The 15530-nt window shown below is 37.2% G+C and overlaps 1 protein-coding gene, 1 long non-coding RNA gene and 1 pseudogene across 2 annotated transcripts; all 3 read left to right on the plus strand.

The window, feature by feature from the left end:
- Positions 1 to 2186: 2186 nt before the first annotated feature.
- On the plus strand, positions 2187 to 4475 carry LOC131608800 (uncharacterized). The gene is made up of 2 exons (XR_009285822.1): positions 2187 to 2331; positions 4180 to 4475. It is a non-coding gene; the product is annotated as an uncharacterized LOC131608800 (long non-coding RNA).
- A 637-nt stretch (positions 4476 to 5112) lies between these two features.
- On the plus strand, positions 5113 to 6621 carry LOC131611078 (receptor-like protein 33). The gene has a single exon (XM_058883198.1). It carries the CDS (start codon positions 5113 to 5115, stop codon positions 6619 to 6621), a length of 1509 nt encoding a protein of 502 aa, XP_058739181.1.
- A 1178-nt stretch (positions 6622 to 7799) lies between these two features.
- Positions 7800 to 15430, plus strand: LOC131608799 (receptor-like protein 7; annotated as a pseudogene).
- The last annotated feature ends 100 nt before the right edge of the window (positions 15431 to 15530 follow it).

Below are 15530 nucleotides of genomic sequence, written 5' to 3' on the forward strand. Positions count from 1 at the left end.
CAAGCTTCTGTACCACCCCGATTTTGGGTGGAGGCTCTTTCCACAGCTGTCTTCTTGATCAATCGTCTTCCTTCTACGGTTATTGATCTTGATTCTCCTTTTTTTCGTCTTTTTAAAATTCAGCCTAATTATAATGATTTACATACCTTTGGATGTGTTTGTTTTGTTCACTTACCTCCATTTGAAAGGCATAAGCTTGGAGCGCAGTCTGTTCAATGTGCATTTATGGGGTATAGTCATTCTCATAAGGGATTTGTGTGTTATGATGTCACTAACCATCGTTTTCGTATTTCTAGGAATGTGACATTTTTTGATAATCAGTTTATGTTTCCATGTGTTTCTCCTGTCATGAATGATATTGTTACTTTTCCTAAGTTTTCTATTATGCCTCAATCTATAGAACGCTATAAACCAGGTCATGTATATGTCAGAAAACACAAACAGCAGGTTCCCACACCCCTTCCCGACGCTGAACCGGCACCTGATCCTGTAATGGTTGAACCACGACGTTCTGGTCGAATATCTCGAGCACCAGATAGATATTCACCAGACAGGTATGATTCCTCACATACTTCTCTGACTGCCACACTCTCTAGCATATCTATTCCTACTTGCTATTCACAGGCTGTTAAAGATGTACGTTGGATAAAAGCAATGAATGAGGAACTTCAAGCTCTTCAAGAGAATTTCACATGGGATATTGTCTCTTGTCCTCCTGATGTTAAACCCATTGGCTGCAAATGGGTGTATTCGGTGAAATTGAATTCTGATGGGTCCCTCAACCGTTTCAAGGCTCGCTTGGTTGCCTTAGGAAACAAGCAGGAATATGGAATTGATTATGATGAGACATTTGCACCGGTTGCCAAAATGACATCTGTTCGTACGGTACTCTCTATAGCTGCTTCTAACGGGTGGACTCTTCATCAATTAGATGTGAAAAATGCTTTTCTTCATGGTGACCTGGCGGAAGATATTTATATGACTCCTCCTCAAGGTTTATTTCCGTCATCTAAGGGTGTGTGCAAGCTCAAACGCTCCTTATACGGTTTGAAACAAGCGCCTAGAGCATGGTATGAAAAATTTCGCTCCACTCTACTTGGGTTTTCCTTTACTCAGAGTCAGTACGATTCTTCTTTATTTATTCATAGAACATCTACTGGAATTGTCCTACTTCTTCTGTATGTTGATGATATGATTATTACTGGTTCTGATCATGCTTCCATTCAAAGCCTTAAACAGCAGTTACAAGCAGCGTTTCATATGAAAGATCTTGGTAATTTGCATTATTTTCTTGGTCTTGAGGTTCATTCTACATCCAAGGGCATATTCCTCCATCAACACAAGTATGCCACAGATTTAATTTCTATGGCTGGTCTGCAATCAGCTAATCCAGTAGATACTCCTCTTGAGGTTAATGTTAAATATCATCGTGATGATGGTGATCTGTTGCATGATCCCTTATTGTATCGCCAACTCGTGGGTAGCCTTAATTACTTGACTATTACTCGCCCTGACATATCATTTGCTGTTCAACAAGTAAGTCAATTCATGCACTCTCCTCGCCACCTACACTTGGCAGCAGTTCGACGTATAATTCGTTACTTGAAGGGAAGCTCTCATCGTGGTTTATTCTTTCCTACTGGAGTTCCTCCTAAATTGAGTGCTTATAGTGATGCCGATTGGGCAGGGTGCCCTGATACTCGACGATCTGTCACTGGTTGGTGCATGTTTCTTGGCTCTTCATTGATCTCATGGAAAAGTAAGAAACAAGCGAGAGTCTCTAAATCTTCTACTGAATCTGAGTATCGTGCCATGTCTGCGGCTTGTTCTGAAATAATTTGGCTCCGTGGTCTTTTGGCTGAACTTGGATTTCCTCAAATAGAGCCAACTTCACTTTATGCTGACTGTAACAACCCGTTTTTTTAGTATTTATTTTATTATAATAATCTATATATATATATATATATATATATATATATATATATATATATATATATATATATATATATATATATATTTAGAGAGTTAATTAATTATTTAATAGTTATGAGGTTTAATTATTAATTTAATTAATTAAACTTGAGTGCATTTGTGTTTAATAGAATTATTTAAGTTATTAGAGAGTTAGATTAATTGGGCCTATTTATTGGAGTGATAAGCAATTGGGGGGGTGTTATTAATTTTAAAAGCCCAATATGATAAATAAAGATAGTAAGAAGGGAAATAGGGTAGAGGAGACTCATTTCTATTTTGCTGGTTTTTTTTCAAAGAATAGAAGTGGAGGAGAGGAACAAGAAGAGGAAGCTAGGGTTTTGGAGGAGAAAACAAGAGGTAAGGGGGAGAATCCCTAATCATTGTGGGCTAGTAAAATGGGGTAATTGGTAGATTAGCATATGTATATTTGCTCATGATAGAATCTGATGAAGTATGTGCTTTAAAATTCTGAATAGTGTATTGGAACATGTAGAGAAATTAGAATTTGAGACCAGAGAGTAACACTGGAAAACGAATACTGTGAGTTTCATAATTATTTTTTTGAAACGAAAAGTGAAATAGAATGTGTTATTACGCTACTGTTGTTTATTTCGTGAGCTGCTGATACTATCCATTGGCTAATTGAGAACGTGAGTCATCACATGTGTGAGGAAATGGAAAATATTTCTGTCGGATTACTATTGGCTAAAGAGAATGTGCCTGCTTCATTTCATTGTTTCTTTTATTTAATTCCTTGGCTATTGATGTGTTGTTTTAGTCAATCATAACATGACTCTCCATTATATTTGGATGCTGGGAAAACGTGACTGTATAGCTAGCTACCTTAGTCAATGAGAAACATAGATCCGTGAACCATTTCATGTGAGGATATAACCACCTGTAGCTTTTCATTGGTCAAAAGAAAATGTGCCCTGTATTCCACTTGTTTTCTTTATTTAATTACTACTTGGCCAATAAAGTCTAATAGCACTAAAGACCACACGGCTACTGTTAGTGTACTACTCCCTCACATATGAATGAAAAACTCCATGATGCTAGTTGGTGGCCTAGAGGAACATGAGATGACCACACGGCTACTGTTAGTAGCTAATAATGCAAAACAAAAAAAAAATGAAATGTGTATTACTTTACAAGCCATTGGTAGGAATATATAATATATATACTCATATGTTTATAATATTTAGTAAATAAACATGGTTGCATGAAATTGATTTTCTTTTATGTAAACTAATATGTCCATAATAAAGATACTAATTAGATTGTATTTCTATTATAATTCTAAACTTTGAAATTTAGAAATAACTAGTTGATAAAAATACTATTGTTTTGTTGGCTTAATATGAAAGTGAGCAAACTATATGAAATTGACAAATTGTGAGTTAGCATGTGATAGTATTAATTATTAGTGTCAATTGAGATGGTGCATTGAAATTGTGTGTTGACTATTATATGTGAATAATGCTTATGTGATGAGAATGTTGTGTACAATAATTGTGGATAATTCATATGGTTGAATTATTGTGATATGCTAATTATTAAGATGGTAGAGATGATCTTAATTGCATATGTTTGATTAACATTGTACATACATTCATATCATGGATGCCTTGAAACAAAGGTGGTTTGCTTTGAAACATAAGCGAGGCTTAGATTCTAAAGTGAATCGGAAGCGGTAAACTATATGTTTACGTTTGGTGGGCTTTGGTCTTGTCCGGATCGGAAGCGTGGCTTGGATTCTAGATATTGAATCGGAAAGCGGTGAAACTTTGGGTTCACAATTCGGTACCACATGCATAGCGTCACATATCTTGCATTGAGTCACATTAAAGTTATGCAATAATTGAGTGTGTGAAGTTGATGTAGTTGTAAAATGTGTATGAGTTTGATAGTTGAGACGGGTGGAGTTTGAATCCATACTTGACAAAGTGTGAGAATATGTGATAACTATGATTGTGTACTTTCTTGAGAATATAATAGTAGAATCGAATATTATATTATCTGTGCTTGTTGTATATGCGACAACATGTGAAATATGTGTTGATTACTATGATCTATTTTGTTTCACATAGTATGACTAATTGCTTGAAGGGTTGATTTAACCATTACATTTTGTTATACTTTCTTCATAATGGTTCGTATTCTCACCCTTCTGTTTTAATGTTGCCCTCGTTTGGCGACATGCAGGTTCTGGAGTTTAGTAGCCACGTGTGATCTAGCCGGAGGTTCTTCCTTGGTTGTTGGAGACTAGGTAGTGAGTCAATGCTCTGGTCATGTAACACTGGGTAGACTAGGTGTATTGAACTCATGTTATATTTGCGTATGTATTATGCTATGACTGGTGAACTTATTTATTGGTTACATGTCTTTTGAGAGGCTTACAGGCCAAACCATTTGATTATGTTTATGTTGAATTGAGATTACTAGTCGATGTATGATCATGGTATGGGACATGAATCATTATAAATCACATGAGTATCATATATTTCCGCTGTGAATGCATATCCAGATTAAATTGTGATTTGATATTGAGTGTTATTAAAAATGACCAGGAGTATTGTGCTGTATAGATAAATGCTGTCAGTTTTTTTTTAAGGTTTTTAGTTCTTCTAAAAGCATCAATGTGACGCCCTTTTTAATTATATGCATGTTATTCTCTGATTGTTTGTTAAATATTTTGGGGTATAAAAAGGGGTGTTACACTGACAATACAAGTGCCATCCAAATTGTTGCGAATCCTGTTTTTCATGAACGCACCAAACATATTGAAGTTGATTGTCACTCAATCCGTGACGCTTATGATGACAGAATAATATCACTTCCTCATGTCAGTACTCAGTTGCAGATTGCAGATATTCTTACCAAGGCTGTTCCGCGTCCACGTCATCAGTTTCTTGTTAGCAAATTGATGCTCATTGACAAGCAGCATCAATTTGAGGGGGGATGTGAATAGGAATTAGTTTAAATGTATTTATTAAATGTATTTATTTAGTGTAATTACCGATATAGCCCTGTAACCTTTATATATACGAGAAATAATAATGAGAAAAGTATGAAGCCAAGAATTATTGACAAATAGCAGATAACAGCAGTATAAAGGGTGAAATTCCATCTTGTATAATGAACCTACCCAAATTAGCATACTTGAGCCTACACTCAAATTTTTTGCATGGAAAGCTAGAACTTGAGATGTTTTTGAAGCTTAAAAAGTTATTTTCTCTTGACTTATCATTCAACAAACTCTCAATATCCAGTGGAAAAATTTCTTCTAATGTGACAGATTCTCCAATCTTTATGTTAAGTTTAGGATCATGCAATATAGCTGAGATTCCAACATTTATAAGAGATCTCAGGGATATGGAATATCTTTACCTGGCAAACAAAAATATAACATCAATACCTAATTGGTTGGGGAGAAAAGAAAGTCTACAATTCTTAGATGTTTCCCATAATTCATTGACAGGAGAAATATCACCATCCATATGCAATCTCAAATCACTCGCGCATCTTGATTTTTCGTTGAACAACTTAAGCGGCAATGTTCCTTCATGTCTGGGGAACTTTAGCCAATCTTTAGTAAATCTAGTGCTTAGAGGGAACATGTTGTCTGACCTCATTCCTCAAACATACAAGATAGGAAACGCCCTTCGGATGATGGATCTCAGCAATAACAATCTGCAAGGTCAGTTGCCAAGGACATTGGTCAACAATAGAAGGATAGAGTACTTTGATATTAGCAATAACAGTATCAACGATTCGTTTCCATTATGGCTAGGAGATTTAACCGAGTTGAAGGTATTGGATTTAAGTTACAATGAATTTCATGGAGACATTGGATGTTGTGAAAACATGACACACACATTTCCCAAGCTTCACATCATTAGTCTTTCTCACAACGCATTCTCTGGCAGTTTTCCATCAAAAATGATCCAAAGTTGGAAAGCAATGAAAACTTCTGACACGGGTCAATTACAGTACGAGCAAGTTTCAGTATACTCTAGATCCTACAAGCCAGAAAAATTTTCAGCGGCAATGCATATTTTTTATTCATTCACAATATCAAACAAAGGGCATATCATGGTTTATGAGAAGCTTCAAGAGTTTTATAGCATGATAGCCATTGATATATCAAGCAACAAAATCAGTGGAGAGATACCAAAAGTCCTTGGCGATTTGAAGGGTCTTGTTTGGCTCAACTTGTCAAATAACAACTTTGTTGGTAGCATTCCATCGTCTTTAGGGAAGCTTTCAAAACTTGAAGCACTTGACCTTTCTTTCAACAGTCTTTCAGGGAAGATTCCCCTAGAGCTGACACAGCTCACATTTCTAGAATTTTTGAATGTGTCCTTCAACAATCTCGCAGGACCTATACCACAAAATGAGCAATTTTCTACATTCGAAGGAAATTCATTTGAGGGTAACCAAGGTTTGTGTGGAGATCAATTGATAAACAAGTGTATAGATCATCCGGGGACATCAAGCTCTGATGATGGTCATGACTCGGAATCTTTCTTTGAAATTGAGTGGAAAGTAAGTCTCATTGGATATGTTGGTGGTCTTGTTGCTGGAGTGGCATTGGGAACCACTTACAGCTCACAGGTACTTAGGTGGCTTAAAAGGTTCTTTTGAGTTAAAAGAATCTTTAAAAGGCTTCTCTTTCTTTTGTATTTTGTTCTCATGTGTTTTTGTTTCTGTTTATTATGAGTGCTTATCATAACAGTGTATGTGGTTTGTATTTTATTGCTTGTTTGTCTGAAATATTATGAAAAACTAGAAAGTTCAACAAAAGAAACCATAAATCTTGCATATTCAAACAAGTAGGGGTATGGTTGTTTTTGTGGTGTGTAAAAAAGTTAATTGAAATACTAGATCATCAGGGAAACAATTGACGTAACATATCACCCATAACGCTTCCTAGATCATTCATCTCTTAGATCGATTGCATATTTATTGGATGTGACACATCTTTCTCAGATACTTCCTAGAAGACTCGCACGAAGCATAAGGACGTGGGTATTGACGTGTCTTCAGTCCACCATGGTGCGAAAGAAATCAGAGGGGATTTAACACACTTCCACATTATCTTGGGTGTAGTTGCTACATCCGGGGTGTGTGAAATCCAAATCCAAAAGCTCATATAAATATCTCAACACCAAAATAAGAGCGGGACAATCTCATATTCACAGAAATACTAGTTAATTACATATAGTTTCTCACCTTTTTACGTGAACTATCTTAAAACCCTATAACAAATTCTAAATCTTTTACAACACTTAGTTACAAGGGGTTGTCATATATTCAATCATCAACTCTAGGGGAAATATTGTAAATATTGTAATATAAATAGTAACATTTATAGTTATTTTATTTATTAGTATAAGAGTCATTGACTAAATCCATTAAATTTTGATGAATAATTAGTTTCAAAATTATTTTCGGCTTGCTCTTAAATGAATAATCAATTTTGGATTGAAACTTTAACCAAAATGCACAACTGAAGTGTTGAAAAATTCTCAAATAGTTTGAAATTCGAACTCTTAATATTTAATATGACAAGGTTTGAAGTGACTAATGAATGGAATTCATTGGTGCAAATAATGTATGTTTGAAATAACAGCTCTTTTCCAAATATACAAGGAACCGTAGAATCAGAGCAAATTGTCAAGTCAAATAATAGATACAAATGAAGAAAAGTCCATGTATGAAATGCATGTGTTTGAAATTAATACAAGAATGATGTAATCAAATTGCAGAATCTACTATAAGAGCCAATATTCAAATACCTTTCTTTGAATTCAAACAAGCCTCACCATTAGCTTAACATAAGATATGGAGTTGTGATAATCAAGTTCATTAGAAAATATTTTCACTTATTATATTGCAGTCCATTCCTTTACTATAAGAGCCACCTAATATGTGTCTACCATTTCATCTAAACTTTTCAGTATACAATGGTTTTTGCATTGTCTCTTGTTTTGTTAGTACAAATTCTTTTCCATTATTCACTCTTTTCTTTCACATTTACTACATCGTTTTCTTTAACTCATCCAAAGTGTCATGAAGATGAAAGTCGTGCCTTGTTGCAATTTAAGGGAGGCTTTATCATCAATAAGTCTGCTTCGGATAATCCTCTCAGTTATCCTAAAACAGCATCTTGGAATGCAAGCACCGATTGTTGCTCTTGGGGTGGCATTCAATGTGATGAACACACAAATCATGTGATTCACATTGATCTTAGTAGCAGCCAACTCTATGGTACAATGGATGCAAATAGCACTCTCTTTCGTCTTGTACACCTTCGACACCTTGATCTTTCTGACAATGACTTCAATTACTCTCAAATCTCACCTAAGATAGGCGAGCTTTCACAATTAAGATATTTGAACCTTTCTCATGCCATATTTTCTGGAGAAGTTCCAACACAAGTTTCACAGTTGTCCAAATTGTTGTATCTTGATCTAAGCTACCACAGTGCACCAAATCCTTGGTTAAGCATAGTCAATCTGTTGCAACTTGTTGTGATTGTATTTCTGTGTGTCGAATATGATCACACATACTGTATATTTATATGCAAAATATGTATACACAATAGGTAATGATATAATTTACACTTATGACTAATTGAATACAAATCAATACTAATTGATTTGTAACCGATTCTCAACACTCCCCCTCAAGCCGGATCGTATATATCGTATGATCCGAGCTTGTTACAAATATAATTCACTCGAGAACCCTTAAGAGACTTGGTAAACATATCAGCCAATTGATCTTCAGATTTGACGAACTCTGTGGTTATTTCTCCTGATAGTACTTTTTCCCTTACATAGTGACAATCTATTTCTATGTGTTTGGTCCGTTCATGGAATACCGGATTGGATGCAATGTGAAGTGTCGCTTGATTGTCGCATATGAGTCTTGTGTCCTGAAGGTCTCCCAACTTAAGTTCAGAGAGTAAATTCTTGAGCCACGCAAGTTCCTTTGATGCTGCTGCCATAGCACGATATTCAGCTTCAGCACTAGATAGTGCAACTGTGTTTTGTTTCTTGCTCCTCCATGAGATCATATTTCCTCCAATAAGAACACAATATCCAGAAGTAGATCTCCTATCCGACGGTGATCCTGCCCAATCTGCGTCGGAATAACACGTGATTTTAGCATCACCCTTATCTTCATATAATAGGCCTCTTCCTGGTGCATTCTTTATATATCTGAGAATCCGAATAATTGCATTCCAATGAGTATCACAAGGAGCATTCAGAAATTGACTCACAATGCTCACTGCAAAAGTAATATCTGGTCTGGTGACGGTAAGATAATTGAGTCTACCCACTAGACGTCGATATCTTCCCGGGTCTTTCAACAGCTCCCCCTGACCCGGAAGTAGCTTGACGTTGGGATCCATAGGAGTATCAATTGGACGACAATCAAGCATACCAGTTTCATTGAGGATGTCTAATGCATACTTACGTTGGTTAATTGCAATGCCTGACGAGGAATAAGCAACTTCAATACCCAAGAAGTATCTGAGTGGACCCAAATCTTTTGTCTGAAAGTTGTTGAAAAGATGCGTTTTGAGACGTTGGATACCCTCTGTATCATCTCCAGTGATAACAATGTCATCAACATAGACCACAAGAAAGATGCGTTGACCGGTAGAGGAAAGAAGAAAGAAAACCGAGTGATCTGATTCACATCTAGTCATACCAAATTGTATCAAGGCAGAGCTGAAGCGACCAAACCAAGCACGTGGAGACTGTTTCAGCCCATAAAGAGACCGACGAAGCCTACAGACAAGTCTAGAATTGCCGGGAATGGTAAAACCTGGAGGTTGGTCCATATATACTTCCTCCTCCAATTCTCCATGTAAAAAGGCATTTTTAATGTCTAATTGATGAAGCGGCCAATGATTAATAGCAGCCATTGCAAGGAAGAGACGGACTGAACTAATCTTGGCCACTGGAGAAAAAGTGTCACCATAATCAAGACCAAATATCTGTGTATATCCTTTGGCTACCAAACGAGCTTTAAAACGATCGATTTTACCATCTGGTCCAACCTTCACTGTATAAACCCATCGACATCCTACTGTAGTTTTTTCGGAAGGTAAAGTAACAATATCCCAAGTGTTATTTGAATGCAATGCAGCCATTTCTTCCATCATCGCCTGACGCCAATTGGGATCAGTCATAGCTTCACCTGTAGACTTAGGAATAGACACAGAATCCAAAGCAGACACAAAAGACACATAGGAAGTAGAAAGACGGTCATAATTTAAAACACAAACATATTTAGGATTTGGAGTATGAGATCGAATACCTTTTCGTAATGCTATAGGGAGGTCAAGTTCAGGTGACGTAGCTGGAGGAACAGTTGGAGTAGGAGATGGTGTTGGTGGATTAATATCATCTCTAACTTCCGATGGACGGGGTGTCCGACGCTGGTAGACCTGCAATGGAGGTTTAATGGGTGTGGGAATGACAGAAGGGACATCTTGAGCATCTAAGTTACAAGTCTCATCGGGTGACACAGAGGCAGAGAAAAATGGGGAACCTTCAAAGAATGTAACATCAGAGGAAACAATGTACCGTTGAAGTTGAGGACAGAAACAACGATATCCTTTTTGTATACGAGAGTAGCCTAGAAAAATACATTTTAGAGATTTGGCAGAGAGTTTGTCTTTACCTGGACTAAGATCATGAACAAAGCATGTGCAACCAAAGACGCGAAGCGGAATGTGATAGAGGTCATGTTGTGGATTCAAGATAGAGTATGGAATTTGATCTTGAAGGACCGATGAAGGCATTCGGTTGATAAGATAACAAGCTGTGAGGATGGCATCACCCCAAAAACGAGAAGGTACATTATGGTGAAGTAAAAGAGTCCGAGCGGTTTCAACTAAATGACGATTCTTCCGTTCGGCAACACCGTTTTGTTGTGGTGTATGAGCACATGATGATTGGTGAATAATTCCCTGTGATGTTAAAAAAGATTGAAACTGGGATGACATATATTCACGAGCATTATCAGTACGTAAAATTTTAATGGAAGTGTTAAATTGATTTTTAATTTCAGCATAAAATTCTTGGAATATTTGGAAAACATCTGAACGATTTTTCATTAGAAATAACCAAGTACATCGTGAGAAATCATCGATGAAAGTTACAAAATAGTAATATCCTAAGGTAGACTTCACACGACTAGGACCCCAAATATCAGAATGAACTAAAGCAAATGGTGATGCAACACTTTTATTTACTCGTTGACAGTAAGTACTACGAGTATGTTTGCCTAATTGACACGACTGACACTCAAAAGATGAAAGCTTAGAAAAACCAGGAATTAAAAGACGCATTTTATTAAGACTAGGGTGACCCAAACGTTGATGTGTAAGGTCTTGAGAAGAAATTGAACATGCCACCGGTAGAGATAGATGATATAATCCTCCAGATTCACTCCCTGCTCCAATCGTCCGTCCTGTACGTCGATCCTGAACATAAACAGAATTATTATTAAAAATGACTGAACAATCAAGAGTATGAGTAAGCTTATGAACAGATATCAGGTTAAAAGGACAACCAGGAATGTAAAGAACAGACTCTAAAGACAGGTTTGGAAGTGGGTGTGCCTGACCGAGGCCTTGAACTTTGATTTTAGAACCATCAGCCACAGTGACAGAAGGCAAAGAATCAGAATAAGACAAGTGAGATAAAAGTGATTTATTACCAGTCATATGATCAGAGGCACCAGAGTCAAGGACCCAAGGACCAAGAGAAGATGTAGATACAAAGGCTACAGGATTACCCGACTGAGCAACAGCAACAGATGATGATGGTTGATGGGCTGCTTTGAATTGGAGAAAATCATTGTAATCAGCGGCGGAAATTGTAATGTCTTTAGTGTTGTCCGGTTGAGCAACGGCAGCGACCCGTGGTTGTCGTTGTTGTTCTCTTGCCTTTGTACGACAATCAGCTTCAATGTGACCGTAACGATTGCAATAGTTACAACGAATACCATGACGTTGTCCACCCCTTCCGCCGGTTCGTCCACCACGACCATGATAGTTGGAAGCAAGAGCAGATGATTCAGTGGGAGAAGGAGTGGAGACCGGTCCAAAGGCGTGAGGTGTAGCCAAACGCAATAGTTGTTCACTAACTGCTTCATAGTTTGGAACATTGGATCCTGATAAAATCTGGTTCCGGACAGAATCAAGCTCTGATGGTAGTCCGGCAAGTGCCACGATCATGAAATACTTACTTTGTTGTTCAGCATAAGTTGTTGGATCTTTGGTAAAGGGCATTAGGGTTGTGAAATTTGCCTTTAACGCGTCAAGCTTACTCAGATAGGCTTGCATATCCATATTCTCCAATTTCAAAGAGTTGAGTTTGGTGATGACGCTGTAAAGATTATGGACATCATTGGAGAACACTTTCTTAGCCTTTTCCCAAACCTCATAGCAAGTGGTAAAGGCTTGGTATTGTGCTTGAAGATTAGTTGCTATGGAAAACCATAACACAGTGCATAGAGAAGCATCTGTTTGTTTCCACTTATCGCGTTTGGCGGCGGTAATATTTTCTGCTTTTGTAGTTAAGTGATCTTCATGTCCTTGACCATGAAACCACATTTTGACAGCACCAGCCCATATATTATAATTGGCTGTTCCGGTGAGTTTCTCACACGGGATAAGTGGAACCTTCGTAAAAGTGGCGGAATCGGTATCTCCCATGATTTTTGGTTGCTTGGATGCAAAAACCGAGAGCAAATCTGGAAAAAGCACAGGAAGGCGATGTCGGCGGCGAAAACGGCGACGACAGAGGCGTGTGAGGGCGCGTTGTAAGGCGGACCGCGGCGGCGATTTGTGATACCTGCCGATTGGAAGGAGACGATGCCGACAGTATGGTTACTTCGCCGGAAAAGTCGTCAGGAGCGGTGGTGCGCTCGTGTAGTGCCGTGAATGGCCGGATGTTTTGCGGAAACGAAAAAAAAATTCTCTGGAAGACAGTGGGTCAACCAGCTCTAGATACCATGTTGTGATTGTATTTCTGTGTGTCGAATATGATCACACATACTGTATATTTATATGCAAAATATGTATACACAATAGGTAATGATATAATTTACACTTATGACTAATTGAATACAAATCAATACTAATTGATTTGTAACCGATTCTCAACACAACTCAAACAATCCAATCTCAGAAACATAATTCAAAACTCAACAAAACTTGAGATACTTTGACTTAGTTGTGTGACTATTTCATCCCCTTTATCAAACACAATCACAAATCTAACTTCGTTGCAAGAACTGCGTCTTTACAATTCTGAATTGTATGGTGAATTTCCAGTTGGAGTATTTCATCTTCCAAACTTGAAATTTCTAGATTTGAGATCTAATTCAAATCTCATTGGTAAGTTGCCAGAGTTTCAGTCTAGTACACTCACCAAGTTAGCACTAGATGAGACAGGTTTCTATGGTACACTGCCTGTATCCATTGGAAAGCTTAGTTCTTTAAATATCTTAACAATAGAAGGTTGCCATTTTTCGGGGTATATTCCTTCTTCCTTTGGCAATCTCACACAACTCATGTTGGTAAGCCTTCAAGGTAACAAACTTTGTGGCGACCCTTCTGCATCCCTGGCAAATCTTACCAAACTAAGCATCATGTTTGTTGGTTATAATGAATTTACTTTCAAGAGCATCTCATGGATTGGTAAGCTCTCCTCAATGATTGTCCTGGAGATATCCTCACTCAATATTGGAAGTGACATCCCATTATCTTTTGCAAATCTAACCCAACTAGAAATGTTAGGTGCAGATAATAGCAATATAAAGGGTGAACTTCCATCTTGGATGATGAACCTAACAAATTTAGCTATCTTGAGCCTTCCCAACAATTTTTTGGTTGGAAAGCTAGAGCTTGACACATTTCTACAGCTGAAAAATCTAAATTATCTTGATTTATCATCCAATAAACTGTCATTGTACAGCGGTGAAAGTTTATCCCATATGACCGATTCTGGAATTCAAGTCTTACTATTAGATTCATGCAATTTAATTGAGGTTCCAACATTTATAAGATATTCTAGTGATTTGGAATCTCTTGGTTTGTACAACAATAATATAACGTCGCTACCTAGTTGGCTGTGGAGAAAATCAAGTCTACAAAACTTAGATGTTTCCCACAATTCGTTGACAGGAGAAATATCCCCATCCATATGCAATCTCAAATCGCTCGTCCATTTTGAATTAGCGTTCAACAGTTTAAGCGGGAATGTTCCTTCATGTGTAGGTAACTTTAGCCGACATCTACAAATTCTGGCGTTACAAGGGAACAATTTGTCTGGTCTCATTCCTCAGACATATCAGATGGAAAATACCTTTATGATGATTGATTTCAGCAACAACAATCTTCAAGGTCAGTTGCCAAGAGCATTGGTCAATTGTGGATTGCTAGAGTACTTTGATATTAGCCATAACAATATCAACGATTCATTTCCATTCTGGATGGGAGATTTACCTGAGTTGAAGGTATTGTCTTTAAGTGACAATGAATTTCATGGAGACATTAGGTGCCCTGACAACTTGACATGCACGTTTCCCAAGCTTCACATCATTGACCTTTCTCACAATGAGTTCTCTGGATGTTTTCCATCAAAAATGATCCAAAGTTGGAAAACAATGAAAACATCCAACACAAGTCAATTACAATACGAGAAAACGTCATTATTCCTTTCGTCCTACAACCCAGGGGAATATTCTGGGGTAGTAAATCTGTCATATTCATTCACAATGTCAAATAAAGGGATGGTCATGATTTATCATAAGCTTCAAGAGTTTTATAGCTTGATAGCGATTGATATTTCAAGCAACAAAATCAGTGGAGAGATACCAAAAATGATAGGCGACTTGAAAGGTCTTGTTTTGCTTAACTTGTCAAATAAAAACTTTGTTGGAAGCATTCCATCTTCCTTAGGGAAGCTTTCAAAACTTGAAGCATTAGACCTTTCTTTCAACAGACTTTCAGGGAAGATTCCTCAACAGTTAACACAACTCACATTTCTGGAGTTCTTTAATGTTTCCTACAACAATCTCACAGGACCTATCCCACAAAATGAACAGTTTTCTACATTCCAAGGAAACTCATTTGAGGGTAACCAAGGTTTGTGTGGAGATCAATTGTCAAACAAGTGTATAGAGCATCCAGGTCCTTCAACCTCTGATGATGACGATGACTCAGAATCTTTGTTTGAAATTGGGTGGAAAGTAAGCCTGATTGGGTATGCAGGCGGTCTTGTTGCTGGAGTGGCATTGGGAATCACTTACGCCTCACAGGTACTTTGGTGGCTTAAAAGGTTCTTTTAAGTTAAAGGATCTTAAAAAGGCTTCTCTTTCTTTTGTATTTTGTTATCATATGTTGTTGTTTCCTTTCATTATAAATGCCTTTAATAACAATGTATTTGGTTTGTATTTTATTACTTGTTTGTCTGAAATACTATGAAAAACTAGTAAGTTCAACAAAAGAAACAACAAATTTT

This window comes from Vicia villosa, linkage group LG6 (genome assembly GCF_029867415.1).
Source record: "Vicia villosa cultivar HV-30 ecotype Madison, WI linkage group LG6, Vvil1.0, whole genome shotgun sequence".
In the NCBI taxonomy this organism is placed as follows: domain Eukaryota; kingdom Viridiplantae; phylum Streptophyta; class Magnoliopsida; order Fabales; family Fabaceae; genus Vicia; species Vicia villosa.

Excerpts from the sequence above, each read along its gene's own strand:
- LOC131611078 (XM_058883198.1), top strand. The coding sequence starts at position 5,113 with ATGAACCTACCCAAATTAGCATACTTGAGCCTACACTCAAATTTTTTG.